Below are 22,101 nucleotides of genomic sequence, written 5' to 3'. Positions count from 1 at the left end.
AAGAATGCCACACAAGTGAATGAAGATTTATTTTAAGCTTGGACTAGCAGTGTGTTCTGTGATGTCAGGGTGCTTCATATATGCTCCCAACAAAATCACCGTACGACTATTATGCAACAGGCTAGGGCAATAATTAGACCACAACACACACAAGCTAAGTACATGGATAGTTCGAGTATAAAATGTTTTAAATAAAACAAAATGGGATGCATATTAAGTTGACCAGTTTAAAAAAATGCCATTTTGAATCATTCCACTGCTCAAATTTATTTTACAAGGATTCCATAACAGTCCACATAACCCTATTATGGGTTAATTCAATTAAGTGGAATGGAGGAATGTGTGTAGTGCGCACATCAACCATACATACCGTATCCCCAACATTGTGCCTTTGATACCCATAACTATGGCGTTGCAAACTATAATGCGCAATTTAAGGGTGAAATCTGGGAGATCTTGGGGCGATGATAAGTGCTGTTGCCAAACATCGCTCCTAACTACTGTCACCTACAGTGCACTTTAGGTGGATATATGTTATATTTGCCTATTTTGTATAGAAGTTTACTGGAAACTTTTAGATAATTACAAGCAGGGATGTTTTAAGAGAAGACAGGGCCTGTGTGCAGACTCAGTGTGGGCCCCCTTCTCTCTGGCAGAGCTGTAGATAATAGCTTGGTGCCAGAATCAACTGCGCAAGCGTGGTTCTTTGGGAAAATGGCGACCACGCCTTATTCCCAGGGACATGTCTATTGCACATGTGCAAGTAACAGGGAAATTGGCCACAGAGCAGCACTCCAGGGACTGTGGAGAGGTAATTATAACTATATATGGGTGCAGGGTGGGCCTCTCTGGACCCAGGGTCCCGTGTGCACCCCACACCAGTTATAGATATGCCATTGGTTACAAGTACATTTCAATTTCATGCACTCTTGTTCAGGGACAGCATGTCTCAGTAAGCAAACTTACCATAGTGTGTCACCAGAGACCTCTACCAACCTACACTATTACTGGCAATAGTGTACCAGTTGCTCATTCGCAAGTGCATTATGGAGGTCAATTGAATTCCACAGTAGGAATAGCCATGAGAGTCCTATCAGACATGGATAATGCAGGTTGCTCGACATCACCAAGCAGCATGCTCACAAAAACATTATGGGAGTGAAGCAATAGGTTATACTCTCTGAGCGGTATACTTTGTATCACAATTGGCTAGGACAGTAGTTCCCAAACGGTGTACCGCGGCACCCTGGGGTGCCTTGGGACACTTGCAGGGTTGCCTCAAATTGGTGGTCCAGCACCAAACCAAATTCTCTATGGTCAATGTAATGTAAATAATCGGACAAACAGAAGTGCAAACCTGTGCTCTACTACATAACTGACCCTATGGATGACAAGTAAGCACAATTTACTTCACATTACTACTTTACTACATATTTTTCAGGATTTCTCAACAACAAACATTTGGGTTAGGGATGGCGATGAAAACAATGCTGCACTAGGGCGCCGTGATTCAAAAAGTTTGGGAACCACGGACTATGTGCCACCAAGAAGCACAAGTATTATGCTGGCACCGCGCTGTATGTGGTGATATGGAAATAATAAAGTGCTAGAACATGTAAACTTAATTCAGCAATACAAACATGGAAAGTAGTATTGAACAATTTGTCAATATTAGAAAACCAAGGTCAGATCTTAAGAGACTGGGAAGGTCCTTGAAATCACAGTTATGCAAAAACCACTAAGGGGAGAATTAAATTAGCCATGGTAAATTACCACGATTGATCCCCCGGGGCTATCCAATTAGCCCCAAAGCATAGCTGCATCAGGGATTTTTTTCAGACCTTACCAGGCTCCAAAAAACCCCCAGATAATTAGTCTGTTTTCAGGATGCCGCTTGCAAAAAGAATCCATGAAAAGTTCACGGACCTATGTGTTTACACACGAAAACAGATTATTATAAAACTGGCTCCAATTTAATTGCCCGAAGCGTAAAAACAGGGGAAAGTCCTGCTTATCGTACCTGAAAAATTATTGGGGCTAATTAAATACAGGCCTTAACCTCCACTAGGAATTTATCGCTACAATCAGGGTTCTGATTATAGACGCCCACATAGATCATTTTTAATTAATCTTTTTTTTTTTTGCTTAAAGATCCATACTTGCATATTGTCCCGGAATGTCCTGCAACAACTACGCAAACTTCAGCAGTCTCCATCAGTGGCGGATCTTACCTAGGGGCTGCGAGGCTGCTCCCGGCACCCCGCAAGAGTAGGTAAGTCCCTTGCACGTGAAAGTGGGCACTGTCGATGCAAATTGCGTTGATACGCGTCCTGCCCCCTGCTTTACAATGCTGTAATATCAGCATTATAAAGTGGGGTGGGGGGGCAGGGGCGCCAACATGTCCCTGCTCCGCCCACTTAAGCTGTCTCCACCGTCCCTGCTGCACCAACCTAGCAGACTCCTCCCGGATTGCCCATCCCCCTTGCGCAACAAAGGGGATGGGCAATAATTGCATCGACACACAGCCTGCACTTGCCCTATGAACAGGAGGTAAAAATATTGCCAAGTAGGACTTAAGCTGGCCATACACGCTACAATTATCGGGGTGATTCACCCGATATCCACGAATCGCACCGATAATTGTAGCGTGTGTGCGGACGACCACAATGCCCGTCCGATGCGATATTTAACAGGTAAACTGTCGGCCGCATCGGGCTGTGTATGGCCAGCTGCGGCTGACAGACAGACATTTCCTGTGTTCTTTCCCATGGAAGGAACAGGAAAATGTCTCCTCCCCCGGGGGCGGAGCGCAGATGTCAGGGCTAATACACTGCGAGATATCTCACAGTGTATGCCGCAGACATCTGCGGGCTGGCAGGCTGCCACATAAAATGTCTGTCTGTCTGTCTGACAGGCATTTTATCTGCACGTATATGCCCAGCTTAAGTAATATAAAACAATCCCTGATCATTTATGTAGCAAAATAGCTAACCAGAAAAAATAAAGCCATTAATTGGTACAGTTAAAAATTTGATTATTTACATATCGAACACTGAGATAAAAAAAAATTAGAAAAGACTAACAAATAGCCACCGGTCCAAAGAAAGTATTAAGGTCATCTAGAGAAAGGCTTTCTGTTTAATATCAAAGATTTATAGACTGTACTCAGAAGGGGGAGAATGTGTGTGTGTGACTGTATCTCACCACATAAAAATGTCCTTGCACAGTGAATGAACAAAACCCAGCCCACATATGAAAGCGTCCATTAATACAGCAGCCTGCTGGGACCCAGCTACATACAGCACCATAGACAAATCAATATTGGCAATCTTCTGTGCCAGAATGGCCTCACTAGGCTCTCAGGTAAATGAGCTCAGTTAGAGAGTCCTGCTCTGCAACAGGGATAGAACATGAGTCAGCTTTTAAAAAGGGTAAAAAATAGTAGCACAAAAGATTTTGATGAAACCTAGCTCACAAACCTGCTTTCTCCCTGCCCGAATACTACTTTAAATACCCCTCCCTTTAATGTGTGGGACTTCAGACTTCAGCAAGAATAAGAGTCTTAAATGAAACATGACATCATTCAATTGAGGCCAGAACAATAGACATCACTGTGGGTAGCCTTAAATAATACACTTCACTGAACAACACTCATCCAAATCCTTCCCGTAGGTGCCTGCTCTCCAAAAAGTGAAGCAATTTAAGTTCCACAGTTTCATTTTACAGTAAGAGATAAAAGATTTTTCAGACATTGGGAATGTCTACACCTAGGGCATTTACAGTGGTCATGCACAATGCCACATTGTATTTTCAAAATGCCAGTCAAAATACACATAGCACATTTGCACCTGCAAGCCGACATTAATCCGCTACAAAATGCATGAGGTTGGTATACAGACAGAGACAGTGAATGTATCCCTTAGGTTAATTTATCTGAATGTTATTTTATGGCTTTCACAAGGTACTGACATTTAACATAAGTAAACTGTAGGTACAACACAATGCTGTATTTACTACATTCGAAGATATATGTAAGTTTCTAATGTCCATGTGGCAAATATTATACCCTGTAATTGCCCATTCATGGTAGAAGTGCCATATCGTGTGGTCACTTAGATTAAACAGCAAGTAAATCTATACTGCTTATTGGTCCAATCACCTTACCTACTGATCATTAGCTTGTAAACGTTATTTCACTTAGAATTTGAAGGCTGATATATTTTTTTTCCTCCCATCTGCAAGGGGTAATTTTTGTCTAGCCTAAAAAATAACCAACAATAGAATTATTGTAAGCAACATCCCTCTTGGCAACAAAATTTGTGGGCTATCTTTGTACATGCTCAAGAAGAAATTTGTTTAAAGGCCACATAGCAATGACATGACTTACAGCATAGCAGGGGTAGCCGCTACAAATGGCTGGTGAGTGGCCATTAGCTGCCGGCAAGGGTGTATCTATAATGGGTGCAGGGTGTGCGGGGAGCACGGGCCCCTAAGTACAGGGGGGCCCCGCACTGCACAACCTCTCACCCATATAATTACTTACCTCTCTGGAGTCCCGCACAGGGGTCCGGCGCTGTAAAAATGACTGGAAAATGGCAATTTTCCCGTCGTTTGCGCAGTACAGGGAAAGTGGCCGCCATCTATAGACTCTGGGCACACTCTAGTGCCCAGAGTCTCTAACTCCAGCACTGGCCGCGTACAGCTCAGTGAAATCCGGCTGCAGGACAGAGAGGAGGGGGCCCGTGGGATGAGCTGTGTGGATGTGGCCAGAGCCATGTGGGTGTGTACATACCCTACTCTATGACCCCCAAAATGGATTATTTTGTGAGAAATCTAGAAATTAAATTTTAATACTTAAGATTTATGGCAAATTGTTGCCAACTGGGCAGCTGGTCCTCATAATGCTGCCATGACAATGGGCCTTTTTTTTTGTGGAGGCCTGGAGCTGTAGTTCCATCCGCCCCATTGTTATTCTGGCCCTGACAGTAGGCCAGGGTGTCAGAATGGGTTGGGTATGAAATATCCCGACGAGAGAAGACCGAAAGATGAAAATCCCGACGCCGGCTCGTAAATATCTTTAACCCTCCCCTCCACCCCCCTAAAACCTAATCCTCACTTGGGGGTGACTTACCCTAACACTCATGGGGTGGTGCCTATCCCTAATTCCTCCCCGTGGTGCCTAAACCCCCTCCCTGCACCCTAAACCTAGCACTTCCACGGGGGGGGGGTTCCTAACCGTAACCTCGCCCGTTGGTGCCTAACCCTAACCCCCCCCTTCTCCTAGCCTAAACCTAACCCTTCCAGGGGGGGGTGCCTAACCCTAAATCCCCCCCAGAAGTGCCTAACCCTATCCCCCCCCCCCGCGCGCCTAACACGTCGCGACACCCGGCTAACCTACGTTCGTTATGCCGGGCATCAGGATTTCGATGTGGGGCTAATGATAGGCGCTAATGATAATTTAGATGCCCATCTTTAGTCCCATGTCGGAATTCTGGTGGTCCGCATTTCGACCGCCGGCATCCTGACTACATCCCATCAGAATTGCAAGGGCAGCACACTATCCTTTTTAACATTTGACAGCAAAAGATTCAAAAGGTAAGTCTTTTATACAGAAGATAGGTGAGGGAGACAGGAAAGATTACAGTAAATCATGGTTAAACAACAAAATATGCATATCCATTTTTACGACAGTATATTCTCTTACCACAAACTTAAATATTAAATAAGACTATTTTTGGAAATATAGCTATTAACCAACTTTACTAATTTTGTTATTCAGACGTACAGCTTTACGTTGCATAAACTACATAGACACAGACATATTCAATCTCTACAGCAGTCTTTGCAGATGTCACTGCAATGCAGTACTTGATTGCTGCAGTAGTACTCAGAAATGTATAGTCAGTGAAAGCTGCAATTTCAGAATAAAACACACACTCAAAACTAGTGTTGTTACAGAGCTTTAATGCGCCTGGTGCCGCCTCCTTTGCGCATGATGCGGGTGGGTGGGACCAGCAAGCATGCAGAATAGATGCAGTGCATGGATTGTCCAGAAGACACTCCGTGCAGCTGTACACACGGCAGGGTGCCTGCCTGTAGCATCCAAAGGAAAAGGGAAGAGCAAGAAAAACCACTTTAAGTTAACACATCCCTTTCACACCTTCCACAACCATTTGTTTCTATGTGCCCTCTGGAAAACTCATTAAGGAGACGATTTGCTAAGCTTTGGATGGAGATAAAGTGAACGGAGAATAAGTACCAGCTAATCAGCTCCTAACTGCCAAGTCACAGGCTGTGTTTGAAAAATGACAGGAGCTGATTGGTTGGGACTTCATTTCCGTTCACTTTAGCTCCATCCAAGGCTTAGTAAATAGACCCCTATATTCTGTATCAAACTTACTTCTAGCAATGGGTATGAGGAAAGACATGGAGAATTAGAGGGTGGGGGGGGGGGGGGGGGGGAGTGGGGTAGAAATAGTATACTTACCACCCCTGTTGAGATCTTCAGAATTTGGTCTTCCAGCATCAGGATTTGAGCCCATACCCATTCCGTTGGTAGGTGGGCCTTGCTGTGCCAGTGGAATAACTTAATTTCACCTACTGTTGTCTTTGGACTGTGGGTCTAGATCAATAGTCGTGTTCTTAAATATATTACTATTAAAATAGCACATAACAATATGCTGCTATTAAAAATAAAAGTATTTAGATACTTTAGATAACCACTAGCTTACACAAAGGTCCAAGGAACAGAATGATGCATCTTTTCCAGTAGAATTACAAGTCTTTTAATTTTTAAAGGACATATCATGGTAGTTTAAAATGTGATATTCGATGCATTACCCCTTTATATGATTTTAGTCTGATAAATAAGGCCACAAGTTCAATAATAAAACTATAGATAATAGGGCTTATACTAAAGGGCCTCAAAAAGGACGTATTTAACACTGTAAGTGGAAAAGGTCAAGAGTCACCAAATGAACAGATGGCTACAAAAGCAGAACATACAGAGCAATAAATTAAAAATGACAATCACTGCTCCAACATGAAGATGACAAATGTCTGTTTGACAATGGGTGATGGCTTTTTTTAGGTTTTTAGTTTTTTCTAAGCAATTGTACTGTAACTTCCATGTACAGCTGGGTAAATTTTTTAGGTGATATACTATAGGCTAATACACTCTAATGTGCCATGTTTTACATTATGCATTACTCTAAAGACAAGTCACTAAGAGGCCATCAGTCTTGTCCTACCATACTTATAATTAGAATGCAACAATATGAGCTACATAAATCTGTCAAAATCACATACCCCAAATATTTTAGACTCAATTGAACAGATATGTTAATTTGCTTGGAAATCTTTTGGAAAGTGTTTGTATATACCAGTAGATTGGAAAAAAAAACAAAAACAAAAAAAACAAACAATAAAAGATTTGCAATCAATTATCTGTAAATTATTACTGAAGAAAAAAATTAAAAATGGGACATTTAAAAGTAGTGCAGCAAGCAAGGCTAGAGCTGCTGTTAGGCAAAGCTCGGTACCACACTCCCAAGAAGGTACTGCTTGAGGGCTCTGCTTGAAGATGGTAGGACACATAATGCACCTTAAATGCACACATTGATCCCAGCTACAAGTTAATAAGTGATAAAATGTATAAAGGCAAAGCATTGCTAATCACATGCACTCTCTTTCCCATTCAGTAAAGAGTCACAAAAATAATAGCCTACTCTCCTGCAATGTTCAGGTGGCTATCAAAGTAAGTTGAGACCCCCTGGACTCCTGAGAGAGCAAGACATTCTACTAGAGAACACAAGGCAGGAGAGGACATGATGTGATATGAATCATCAAGCCCAGCCCAACTGAACACCTATTAGTTCATAACTATGTATATTGTATCATCACATCCCTGCCACACAATTGATTGGAATGAGTGTAGCCAATTTATTCCACTTGCACCATCAAGTCCTGCCCCGCTCCTCTTTTCCTAGCTCACCTTCCCATCTCCTAAAAACATGACAGGACAAGCAAGCAGGTATGGTCCATTATTCCAAAGTCCCGAGTTGACAATTCCTGCAACAATTGGTTATTCCTAAGATTGCTTCCAAAAGCCTGTTGTTGTTATCTAACCATATCTCAAGTTATCTGATGCTTCAGAAAATCTCCAAGGACTCAAATGCTTTCACTGGAATGGTGATCTATAACAAAAATGTTAAATTTTTGTTTGCAAAAGACTCGCCGGATATATTCTAAAACCTAACATGTTATGTAAATTGTTTAATCACCAAGGGGCCTATTTATCATTTATTATTTGCAGGATATCCCCCAAAAGCCAGCAAATATTATGTATTCTGTTTAGACCACAAATGCAGCCCCCATGGAAACCTATGGATGCTGTTTTCTTGTCAAATGCAAAGTATAGCTGGCTTTAGATATTGTAGCCTATAGGCTACAGATCGCAAAAAGCATCGGGAGAGGGATCTGCAGGATCCTTCCCCAGCACTCATCACTCGTGTATGTGTGGTCAGCAGACCGCACATGCCCAGTAGTGCAGCAGTCCCATGGAAGTGAAAGTACAGTGATCACTAGTGCAATCACTTTACTTTTACAGCCTGCTATCTCTGACCCTGTCCCTGCATGTGAACAATAGAGCATCCTGGTAGTACCCAATCTGTTATTGCCGCGAAGAGCAGCAATACATTTTTTTAATTATCTGGTCAAAAACCCGTTAATAAATGGGCCTCTACATGGCAAAACTCCCTGCACTGGTGATCATTTAACAGGCAGACTGGGGACACCTTACTTGTACAGTCTTTTGAACAGTTACTTCGTAAACGTTTTCTTTATACTATTAAACTTCACAGAGGTTGTGGACACTTTCATATTACGGAAACATTTACATAGACCAAGGTCATAAAATTATAACTTTTATAAAAAGTGACAAGTCTATTATCTAGTTTTGCTTCCCCAAGTTTCCTTCAGTTGCATTTGCACAGACAAAGGTAATGTTAGCAATACATTTAACTCAGTTTTTGCTCAATTTTGCAGCAACTGGAAAATCAGTGGGAAAAACCAAAATGTACTGTACATGTTAGTATTTATGTACTTTCTGCAAGTCTAAAAATATGCACCAACTGATGATCAAATTTCACTTTCAATGCATCTAATTATAAGAATGTTGCTGGTTCTATGTAAGTACTGCAGTAAGTGGTGAATTGGAGTCCAGCCACATACCATCCTACAATACCCATCTCATGAGGGATAGAACATGGGCCTGCTTAAGAACACTTTGCACTCAAGTGGCTGACTGCATCCTTCAAAAGATTACAGCTTTCAGTTATTTCAAGAGCCCATATACAATGCAACTGGAGATTGACATGGACAATTATTTATTAATAGTTATTTATATAGTGCCAGTATATTGCACTGCACTTTATAATTGGGAACAAAGCAGTAATAAATCAAGAGTGGGTAATAACACAGAGAGAGGTAAGAGGGCCCTACTCACAAGCTTACAATTTATAGCGTCAGTTAGTTTTAATTATTAACCAGCTGTGCAGTGGCACTTCTATCTCCTGGTGTTTTGGTAAAGTACTATCAACTCTTAAGGTGCATACACACACAACGATGTTAGTAACCAACGATTTTAGTGAACGATTTTCGTTCAAATTTTCCCTTGAAAAAGTGAATGAAAATCGTTCACTAAAAATCGTTGGTTACTAAAATAAGTAACGATTTTCAAAAATGATGAATGATCGATTTTTTAATCATTCATACAGTAAATGGAAATTGTTCATCGTTTGTCGTTCATTCTGCACAACATGAACGATTTTCTGAACGAAAATCGTTTGTTGGTCAGTCAGAATGGACGATGAACTACAAACGAGAACACGCATGAACGATTATCGTTCATCATTCAGCTTAAAAAGATGAACGATTTTACAAACGATTTAGCGATAACGACGTCGTTATAGTTAAATCGTTCAAAAAATCGTTGTGTGTACGCACCTTTAGGCTGGATACACACGTAAAGATTTTCTGTCCAACCTTCCAACTAATTGATTGGTTGGAATGAAAATCTGGTAACCTATGGGAGTAAATGATGATCAGCAATTTGCTCCTAAATACCAGAAAACAGATGAAAATGGTCGTCAGACAAGTTTGTTAAATGTTTGCTCTAAACAATATTTGTTCAAACAACATTTTTTGTCCATTTTCCGGCGTTTGGGAGCAAATTTCTGATTGTCATGTGCTTTCATACCTTACCAGATTTTCATTCCAACCAATCAACTAGTTGGATGGTTGGACAGAAATCTTTTAGGTGTGTACCCAGCTTTACTCCATCACATATGTAAAAAGTGCCACATAACTAACTAGATAGATAAATATAATTAGGTGTCTTTAAGTTGACATTCAAAGCATCATAACACCATGATATTTTGCACAGGTTATATTTTGGAACTTGAAATAATAAAGATTACAGCCCATACTTGCCTACCTTTTGCTTCTCCTCCCCGGGAGAAGCCTGGGGAGGAGAAGCAGGTGGGTTGTGATGGGGGCGGGGGCCGCGATTGGCTTAAATTTAAATAGGGGCAGGGCTAAATGACAATTCAAGGTGAATCGCACCATTAAGCCACGCCCCCTACACGGGGACCCGCAATCACCGCAGACATTCTCCCAATTCTGCAGAATGCGGGAGAAGTGCCTACCCTTCCGCGGGTGCGGGGGGTTACGCAAAAAAACCAGGAGGGTAGGCATGTATGTTACAGCCTTAGATCTGAATAACACCAATGAGAATGTAGTGGCCCTGTTCTATATTATAGTCCCACTTCCAAATGTATGGTTACTCTCACTTTGATTTTCATATATAGGGGCCTATTCATCAAAACTAAAATGGCCCCTAGTGGTGGGTACACACTACACGATATGCTCCCTGAGCGATATCGTGTAGTGTGTCCCCGGTAGGCTGTGCTCAATGTTGTTCATGACATTGAGCACAGCCGCTGAACGATATCATTAACGATATCGTTCAGCGCCGGGCTCTCTCCCCCATTCCCTGACATGCAGCAACCTGACAAGATCGTCAGGTTGGCCTGCATGTCAGCCCGATGAACGATGATGACGAACGACCCGCGGGAACGCGTTTCGTCGTCATCGTTCATCTTTTTGGTGTTAAAAATGGACGATAAAGTGGACGACTGAACGATAACGATAAAGTTAAGTCGTCCACTTTATCGCCCAGTGTGTACGCACCATTACACATGCAAAAACGCTAGTTTAAACATATTTAAGGTAACGGGTCATTCATCATCAGGGGTCCAATAGAACCACCTGATATTTAGCAAACTGTTTGCCTGCGAGAGCAAATAACATCTTCAGATGGACTTATTCGCTCAGAGCCCCACACTCTCCTCACTGCGTCCCCGGGGGCTTTGCACATGCGTGACCTTATGTCACACATTTATTTATTAACAGTTTCTTATATAGCGCAGCAAATTCCGTTGCGCTTTACAATTTGAATCAACATTAACATTATACTGGGTTGTAAAAGACATACATACATGACATACATAAGGGTAAGAGGGCCCTGCTCGCAAGCTTACAATCTATACACATGCGCAGAAGCCGGCGACGGGAAGAGGTAAGTAACGCTGCTACTTCTATAGCTGTGCTACTAATCGGGGGGACAGCTGTTTTTTTCGGAGCAGCTGTCCCCGCACCGGAACAATGATGAATTAAGTATATGCAGACCTGATTAGGAGTAGACCCCATAATGCATAACACTGCTTACATTGTTTGCTGCTAAGAGTGGCCAACTGTTTAATATTGTTTTAACCTATAAATGTATAAAATATATAATAAATGTATAATAAATGTTCAACATTTTTAAAGAAACATATGGAAATTGCATAAACAAATTTATCAGGAATCAAAAGGTGGGAGCACCTAGAACAGTGGTCTCCAACCCGTAGCTCGCAGTCTTAATTTTGGTAGCTCACCTAGCTGCAGTACTGCCGAGTCAGCTAGGAGCCCACTAGGTGGAAGTGACCTCTGATGCATGCACCCCTGTGGCGTCGACGACGTGTGTGGAGCCACAGGGAAGAGAGTCAAGTGATTGCCATAGTCGCCACGATCACCTGACAGGGTCTACGCCACGGTGCAGTAGCACAATACATGCCAAACACAGCGAGTGACTTCTGCTCAGCCCTACTGAAAATCACACAGCAGCCCTGCCTAAATCTTTTGCTCCTCTACTGCACTTACCTCCTTGGAGCCAGTAATTAACAGTGGAATGTGCCTGTTATTTACAAATTACAATGATATCACTATATTAAATTAAATTCATTGTTTTCTATTAAACATTTTTTTCATTTTCATTAAATGACCTTTAATTGTTCGGTCAATAGCCAGATTGTTTTTTTTCAATAATTTTAGTAGCTCACACTCCAATTAAGGTTGGCGACCACTGTCCTAGAAGATAAAGGAGACCAGGAATATACTGCATAATAAAGTGTTGTTATTTGGTGGCTATGAAACAGTGCAGCATTTGGAAGTACAATTTTACCGGCAATTGGTACATTAATTTACAGATTCATTGGCAATCTTTACTGTGCCTTCTTTTACGTAAAGTCACAGTTTTGAAAGGACAGTTAAAGATTTGGCATTAGGAATTTTTATCCCGACCAGTGTCACCATTTTTCATTTTCATCAACTCCACAGCACAGTACCTTCTATATACACACACACACACACACACACACACACACACACACACACACACACACACACACACACACACACAGCTGAAACCATATCCAAGGGTGTAGGTAACCAAATCCGGGAGGATATATGTATATAGTAAGTTGTATACAGTACCATCAATATTTTGAACATATCCAGAGGAATAATATGTTAATAAACAACAAACATTCTATACAAAATATAAAGTAAAGTATTTGGACACTGCTTAAATAAATGTAGAAAAACTCTGAATCTAGCAAGTTATGAACAAGTAAAACATCCTTTCCGAGATCTATCCTACCTCGTGTTCCTGCACAGTACATTTAATTTATTATAAACTGAAATGTTTCATCAAATTTCACTCATTTTATAAGCAACCAAATTCATCAATCTGTCACTGCCCTATTTTATTAGCACAGACTGAAAGTCTTCATTGTAAAGCCGTACAGCTGTTTCCTTGGCCTTCACAGAAAAAAAAAAAAAAACAACCTTGAAAGTGAAATAAAAAAATAAATTAAAAAAGTAACGGTGAGCTTCAAATTTTACTTTAATTATTTGACCAATTGAGAGGTTTTACATTTTAAAGACACCTGTTTGAAGAATTTCATTTTATGGTCAAAATGCAGCCATAAAACTAGTTTGAATAACAGATGTCCACAGAGAGAAACCTTTCCTTTGAACTAAACTCCAAAAATGTATATTGTTTGTTGATATCCCAATAAATGCATTATTGATGGGCTGTTTCCTAGGCATATCATGTCATGCCTGGTAATAAAGAACAGATTAAGGGAATAGCAACAGCACTCTAGTCAAGTGTAGGACAATGGAAGAAAAGATCCAACAATTTTACAGCTGTACATAGTATTAAGACTTCTTTGCTTCTAAAAGTGACTAATATGACTAACAGCAAATACTCAATACAGTTTTACTGCAACTTTTTATGTGCACGGCTATTATACTGAACTGACACGTGAGTGTTCATTGCTCATTACTAGCTCAGTGCTGTTTACTGAATACACAGGACTTTCGTATTGATAACAGACTTTGCTCAGTTCCCTGAATTGTGCATATAAAAGAGAGTTTGAGAATTTCTGCGGCTTGGCTACCTCATTTGGCAAAGCCCAAAAAGAAAGAGCTGTTGTGTATTTATATTGATTGAACAAAAAACATACAATTAATAAAAGCAGTTACCCAATATTGAGTGCCAGCCCTGGGCATAAGCTACCTAGTCACTTGTCTAGAGGACCGTAACTCCAAAGGGGGCATATGTGACTGGGGTGACGAAGGAGGCTGGGGGGTGGGGCTCAGAGTGCAGGGAGGAGGTAGGAGAGTCTGGGGTGGATACAGGAAGGCCAGGAAGAGGAGGGAGGCAAGTAGGGAAGAAAAGGTTTGTAGGCTGGAGGGTAGGGAGGCAGAAGCCGAAAGTGGGGGGGAGGAGAAGTGAGTCAGGGGCAGAGCAGTGAATTTGTAATCATCATTAACATGTTGATATGTGGGATTGGCAGCAATTTAAGGTGATCCAGCTGAAACCTTTCAGTAAAATGTTGGTACGATGCTGCCTTGATGGGGCACCAGCTAAAATCTTGCCTAGGGCACCAAATTGGTCAGGGCCAGTCCTGCCAATAGTGTTAAAACTACTTGAGTTTTGTACATCAGTAAAAAACAAGTAGATTATTAAAGGGGTAGAATTTATTGCTTCCAAGGACCCAATACACATAAACATGCCCCTGCAGTCAATAGGGGCAGCAGCATTGTAAAGTCTTTTAATTATAAATGATGCAGATATGCATGCAAAATGGTTCTCTAGTTCTGTTCAACTGTTTCTGTAAATAAAATATAATAATAATAATAATAATAATAAATACTCAAACTAGTACCACCATTATATGACTGTTCTAGTAACACCGAGGATAGCATAAACAGTACAAAAAAAAGCTCTCTTATTAGAATACAGCTTTTTTTATACCATATTACATATTAATAAGAATGTTTATTAATATATATATATATATATATATATATATATATATATATATATATATAGCTCTCTCTTTCAATTAACACAATTGAAAGTCCAAATGTGAGCTTTTAATTCCACTATGCATTAGTGATCCAGTTCACACATGCATAGCGCAACTATGATTGGTCCTAAGTTACAATGACTATCATGGGCCAGTATCCTTAGGGCAGATGAGTAATGCTAACTGCCTCAGATATATTTTTTTCTGAAACATCAGCAATAAAATATTCTTATACTATCAAAATTAAAGAGGCAGTGCACCTGATACGTTAAAACACCAAGAAGCTTATTCATTATCACTAATGGGCCTGTTACACATGCGGAAATGCTAGTTTCTGCATGTTTAAGTTAAGGGCTCATTCATTATTAGGGGCCCAATGGGGCCGCCTAGTATTTAGCAAACTCTGAAAGCTGAAAGTTTTTGGAATTTGTCTGCAGGAACCAACACCATCTCCAGGTGGTGTTGATTCCCATAGCCCCACTCCTTCCTATGGGAAGGAGGTCCGGGGCTGCAAATGAGGATCTGAGCAAACCCTTCCGCTGCCACTGCAGTAAACGCGCTGCGTCTGTGTGCATTCTTGACCTAAGGTCAAGGCTGGCATATCTCTGATAAGTATCACTGCTACTTCAGTAGCAGTGTTACTGACTGTTGGGGAATCTGCTTTTCACAACAGCTGTCCCTGAACCATTACTCCAGTAATTAAGTATCCACCGACGCAACTCACTGCAACTTGGATACTTAATCATGGGGGACCATGCCCCCAATGATGATTAGGTCCTCAAGTGATCTAGAAATATAGTGTATAGTGACCTGGGTGCTGAACACAATATAAAATAAACTGAAAGATAAAAGCAATAATACATTTATTAAATAAACAAAGAAATATAAACTCCAAATATCACAAAAAGTGAATAGAAGTATACAAGCATACCAGTCATTGATGGGGAGTGTCACCTTGGGTAAAATAACAGCAGGGATTTCCAGAATACACCCTTGCTGGACACTCACAAGCTTGACAATAGGCTCCTGGTATAGTAGATGGCTGCACACAGCTGGCCAACACGTTTCAAGCAGATTTGCTCTTCCTCAAGGATGTCTTGAGGAAGAGCAAATCTGCTCGAAACACAAGGTGGGAGCCTAGGTGGGAGTAGGGTAACCTCTAATAAACAGATGGGTAGTCAGAGAGAATTTGAAGGAAGTGGGAGGGTTGGGGAAATCCGTAAGTGGTCAACGGCACAAAAGAAGCCTTGTAAGTGGGATCGGGACGTGGTTAACATAGATGAAGCAAAGTGCAGACCAGAGGTAGATATAAAAGGGAGAGAGGGAGGGATTGATAGGAGAAGTATGAAGGGACGGTGTTGAGGGATTTGTGGGTAAGGGTGAGTAATTTGAATTAGATTATTGGAGGACATGGGAAGGCAGCATTTAGATTATACTGAAGAGCGCATAGATGAGTAAGTGGAAACGCCCAATAGCAGGAGGCTGCAGTAGTAACGGAAAGGATTAAGCATGAATAAGATTTTAGTAGCATCTTGGGTAATAAAATGGATATATTCTGTCAATAATACACTATGCATTTATTTACAAATTGTACCAGTGCCAGATTTTACCTAGGGGCTGAGGGATGCTCCCCCGCCCCCCAGTAAAATCCGCCGCTCCCCTGTGATCTCCCAGTCTCTCAGTATGTGAATTAGCTGTGGCTTCCCATTGGAAGCACTTTCTGCTAATCAGACATCAGAGAGGCAGTCCCTGGGGGAGGTGGTTTTCTTCCCCTGGAGCGACCAGTCAGGACTGCCATTAACAGAAAGCACTTCCAATGAGAAGCAACTTCTGCTTTTATAATGACAGCCTTATTGGGCAGCAGCAGATGTAGCCCCTGGCTGAGGCTGTTTTTTGTCTGTGCATGCGCTGTCCTTTTTTTGCTCAAGTGCAATGGAAAGGGACCACGCACCAAGGCACTAGACTCCCGGGCAGCCCCTCCTTACTAAACAGGTAGCAGTTGCCACTGAACTATACTGATTCTCATAATAAAAAGTGCCTCTTTTATTTAACTTATTCACACTTGCCTACCTTCGAAAAAGCATTTCAGGGAGATTGTGAGAGCAACACCTATGAGCGCGGCGGTAAAGTGGGCATGTACTGCTACATCTGAGAGGCGTGTCATAATACTGACTTACATCCACATGTAAATGAGCCCCAAAGCAGTTAGTAAGAACTACTTATTGATGAAAATACACTGATACTTTTCAGAAAATACATGTAGCTATAGGGATCATTGTGCCTTATAACCAATGCAGGAAAATTATACTAATGATCCCATTTGAATGTATATATCTCTTGTTTTTATTTATTTTTTTATAAGAGCTTCATAATGGGGTAAGGTGCAATCAGAGAGATTACTAGTCTCTTCAGGGAGATTGCTACTATTTCAGGAGTCTCCCTGACAATCAGGGAGAGTTGGCAAGTATGAACTTACTCATAGTTGCCTATCTTTGGCTTCTCCCCTTCTGGAAGGAGAGGCAGGTGGGCTGTGTCGGGGACGGGGTTCATGTCATTAAGCCCCACCCCCTTAGTGGGAAATTGAAGCAATTGGCTTAAATTTAAATAGAGGGGTGGGGCTAAATGACGCAGTTCATTGAGAATCACGTCATTAAGTCCAGCCCCCTACACTGGACCCGCGATCGCCGTGGAAATTCTCCCCACTTCACTAGGAAGTGGGTAAGAATGAGGGAGAAGTGCCTACCATTGCAGGGCTACGGGGGAGGGGGGGGGGTTTCCCCAAAAAATCGGGAGCCGCTCGCGAAAACCAGGAGGGTAGGCATGTATGAACTTACTGCAGAAACAAATAACTGGTTTGGCCCTTGTTTTATCTTTTTCTTGTTTACTGATCATTTGTTATGTTGTGGTGTATTGTTTCTAAAATGTGCTTACTTCTGCTCTATCAGGTTATTAAAATGACACAAAACTCTGATCCGTGCAATTTTCAGTCTATAAATACATATCACAATGGACAACCTTGTATTGTCAGTCCAACTAAACCAACACAGTAGTTTAGCTGGACAGACAATACAAGCAACAGGGAGCGAAGTACCAGCGGCAGACAGTTCTGGATCCTAAATAAGAACGGATTGCGTTATACTGCCCTTACGGATAAGAAGTTACATGGCTGGATGATTTTCGTTACCAATAGCGGCTAACACTTATTGTCAGTTAAAGAGGCATTGCCAAGAAGGCAAATACAGACTGCAGCAAGCGTTGTTGTGTTTGGTTTAAGGGAGGGAGGAATAGATTTGCTTCCAGCTTGCTGCAGAAACAGCTAATAGTAATATAGAAAGCTTTTTTGCTTTTTAATAATTGGCTAGCATGTAGGTCAGCATGATTTTATTACCGGATGTCAAATTAGGCATTTACCATAGATCTCAAAGTATTAAGGGAAGATGGGAAATGCTGCATTGAAATAATAACCAGCACAAACAATATAGATGTGAAGCACATATGAGATCATGAATAAGCTATGGATAAAATATAGACTGCAGTTTATATTTTAAAAACAGCATTGGTGCAATGTCTTCTCAATCTCAACTCATCCTATGGAAGCCTATAGGAGTAACTTCAGCCCTTTACCAACCCATACTACTGTGCTGCAGGGACAGGAGAGCATGTGCAGATTCAAAATTAAGAGGGAGTGCACCTTAGTTCACTATTTAATTGCAGAGTAAAAATAAAGCTGCCCCCTATTTGTGTACTACGTGCAAAAGCAGACAGTATTTTCCCCGCATGCGAAGGAGACAAATGTATTTGCACCCACCAGCTTGGAATTGCTTATGGCCCTAAAATCACAAGACCACCGTGCAGGCCCACCTTTTCGCAGTGCAGGCTTTTAAAATCGAAATGAGTACATCGGTTACCACAGCAAAATATGGGTGTTCTATAAATAGTGTGGTATACAAGGCACAAAAAAGGATTAATGCCTCAGAGGTGAAAAACAAGCAATAAAGGGATGGAAAAGAGACATAAACCTGGCAGCTATAAAACGGATATAAAAACAGTGTCAGAACAAGTGTCAACATAGTGCTGGACAGAAACATGTGGAAAGCAGTCACAAAACAGTTAACTGCTCAGTCTCTAAGTATGAAATAAATAAGAAAAGTTGTGTAACACTTAATAAGACTTAAGTTAAGTGCATACACACGGTCAGATATGTCAGATGAACGATTTGCAAACGATTGAACGATTTTTGACTGTATTAAAATGAATGGAAATCGTCCAAAACTGACTGCAAACACATCAGATGTCAGATATCGTTATCTGACAAACGTTGCACAGGTCAGATTTTCCTTCAGATATGAACGATTTTTTAAATCGTTATCGTTCAAATCTGAAGAAAAATCTGACCGTGTGTATGCACCATTAGGGGTCTATTCGTGATGTTAATTATCCGATAATGAACATACTAACTCAACACGAGCGCCGGAGCAATTCATCATTGCTCCGGCGCAGAGACAGCTGATCCGGAAATCAGCTGTCTCCCCAAAGTACTTCACTGCTCCTTTCGCAGTGAGACAAGAGCCCCAACATCCAGCGGAAGGAGCCGGACAGGGGCGGAGGGATCAGAAAGGATCCCTCTTTGAAAGCAAAAGGATCCCTCTTCGCAACACAAAATATTGTATTTTCGGAGCTTCGAGAAATTCTGTCCCAATACTGGTATATGGGGACAGGAGGCCATTCTGCGGGAGGAAGGTAAGTTGGAGATATCTGATCTCCTGCTTTACCTTCTTGATAACTTAATTTCTACAATTGCTTTCACCTGCTTTTGTAGAAATTAAGTGATGAGGCCTATTTATCAAAGTTTTTTTCATAAAATTATGTAGAAACTGCAGTTTCAGCATAATTGTATTAACTGTCATTATGTACTAATAGCCTAATGCACGGGCCTATGTATTAAGGTGCAGACACACGTAACGATTTTGTTACCAACGATTATCTGTCAGATTATCTCCCGGGGGGAGATTAGGGTCAGGCACCCTCCCCCCGGGGAAGGTTAAATTTAGGGAGTGGTAAGGGTAGGTTAGGCACTAAGGGGGAGGTTATGCACCACTAAGGGAGGGTTAAGGGGGGGCAGGGGAGGTTAGGGTATTCACCTGCCCCTGTTGGGATCTTGATCCTGTCGGGCATCCGCTGTCGACATTTGAACCAGCGGCATTTCAATCCCATTCTGGCAGAAATTGTAGTCCCCATTGATCATAATGGGGGCTGCGATCTTCAGTACTAATTAGCACTCTGCCGAAAATTTGTGAAATCTGCAAATTAGTACATAGGAACAATTCATAAAATTATGCATCTACTGCAGTTTCTACATAATTTTATGAGAAAAAAAAAAACCCCTTGATACATTGGCTCCAATGATCACTGGGACAGTACATCCTAGTCTGAGTAATATTTATTTGTCCACTATACAAAACTAAGGGGTCTATGTACTAATAATCGCGGTACTGTGCCAGCATTTTAGAGAAGTCTTTCATATTTGTAAAAGACTCCTCTGGGTGAATCGGACATGTGCACAGTGTCTAACACAGTATCAGTGCACAGTACCTAACTCGCTGGGGATATTTAATTTTTATGTACTACGGGTAACTCGTAGGGACAGCGGTTGCAGTAACCACTGTCCCTGCGAGGTATATCCCCAGAATTTAGGAGAAGTCTTTCGCAGAAGTGGAAGACTTCGGGGGAAGCTGGCACTGCACATGCGCACGGTGTCAGTTCCCAGAGCCAGCTGTGATCGAAAGATCTCTCTCCTGCCTCCATAGGGTTACAGTAGTTGGTGTAAACTACTGGGGCTAAACTCCGAAAACCTACATAGTCATTGATAATAATGGGGACTGCGATCTGCAGCACTAATTAGCACTTTGCCAGAGATTTCTGTGAAATCTCCTGAATTGTGCTATTTGCACATAGGAACAATACATAAATTTATGGAACAACTGCAGTTTCTGCATAATTTTATGTAAACAAAAAACAGCTTGATACATAGGTCTCTAGGAAATAAAAATAAACGGCCACAGTACTCACTGGGGTAATAGATATGCAAATGAGAGGAACATTTCTGTAAGAGTTTCTAATTACAACACTGCAGGAGGTTTTGGTGTCTTCCTGGTGTTGCACAAGCCCCCAAAGCATGTTCAGATAATTACTTCTACAAAAGCAGTGAAAGTAATATTTACATGATGACAATTATGCACAGTAGGCTTAATAGATCAGTGTCAATGGAAACTTGCTAAGGCATATTTCAATTCAACAAAAATATAATTACAGCCAGATGAAATAATTAATGCAACCTAATATGTACCAGGTGAAAACACTATTTTACAATTTTTGCCTATATGCCTGTGATAGAAGCACCTACACATTATACAATATAATAAGTAACTAGGTCAATCTACAACAATAAATTAAGCACTACTCACCTGTAGGCATTTTGCTTTCTGATACAATAATACAATAGTCCTCTCAATGGAAAATATATAGATTCATAAAGCAAAAAAATGTAAGTATCATCTGGCTCCAAAGTAAAAGTATCATAGTAAAATAAAACTGAACTTCAACATTCCACAGGGAACTGAAAGCACAGAAAAGCTCCACTGTCTTCTTCTCAACTTTCTTCAGCGCCACAGAGGCAAATCCCAGGACTGAACAGATTCCCCTGGAGGAACACTTCACAAGACAAGCAACAACTATATGAGTGGTAAAAAGATACCCAACCTGTTTGGTATTGTATAGCTGAATAGCCTTGTCACCCTTCCCCCATCTCCCTCCCACCAGCTAAGTCCCAGCTAAGGAAAGCTGCCAGTCTAAAATCAGTTTCTCCCACTCTGACCAGACCTATTTACAGCTCCCCAGGAACCTTTCTCTGAGAGATGAACAATGCTGCACATTGAGCAGTGAGATGTAAGGCGCAGGGAAAGCCTGGAAGACCCAGCCTGTGCTATTGTGTCTGTGAGTGCAAGCCTATGAGGACAGCTATTAGCAGACATGCTCACTTTTCACTCCATAATCTCTGTGGAAACCGCTCTCTGTCATTATTCCAGCATAAAGCGACATATGTTGGAGAGGGAAGGGTCAGTTTATTGTTCTGGCTCCTTCTTTTACCACTCAGTATGTTAAAAAGAAATCACTTTTAATGGTTAAAAAATGTGCTTTGTCCTGCTAGCATAGACATGGGCAATTACCATAATGTAGATTTGCTAATCAATGATTTCATTGTGAATTAATTTCTTGGGTTTATGGCCCAGTTAATATATAGTGAGTATCAGTAAAAGCAATTAGCTCCTGCTTTTAAATGCTG

At 41.3% G+C, this 22,101-nt stretch overlaps 1 protein-coding gene across 1 annotated transcript in view; it reads right to left on the bottom strand.

The window, feature by feature from the left end:
* The window catches only part of PLEKHG1 (pleckstrin homology and RhoGEF domain containing G1), a 125,631-nt gene extending 103,993 nt beyond the window's left edge, over positions 1-21,638 (bottom strand). Inside the window, exon 1 of the mRNA XM_088474401.1 lies at positions 21,224-21,638. Within this exon, the coding sequence (XP_088330527.1) occupies positions 21,224-21,233 (10 nt within the window). The 5' untranslated portion in view covers positions 21,234-21,638. The remainder of the gene's footprint in view (positions 1-21,223) is intronic.
* Between the last annotated feature and the right edge of the window lie 463 nt (positions 21,639-22,101).

Source organism: Taudactylus pleione, unplaced genomic scaffold (assembly GCF_031769625.1).
Source record: "Taudactylus pleione unplaced genomic scaffold, aTauple2 ptg000154l, whole genome shotgun sequence".
In the NCBI taxonomy this organism is placed as follows: domain Eukaryota; kingdom Metazoa; phylum Chordata; class Amphibia; order Anura; family Myobatrachidae; genus Taudactylus; species Taudactylus pleione.
Note: the sequence above shows the minus strand (reverse complement) of the source record. Positions and strands in the feature narration are given on the sequence as shown.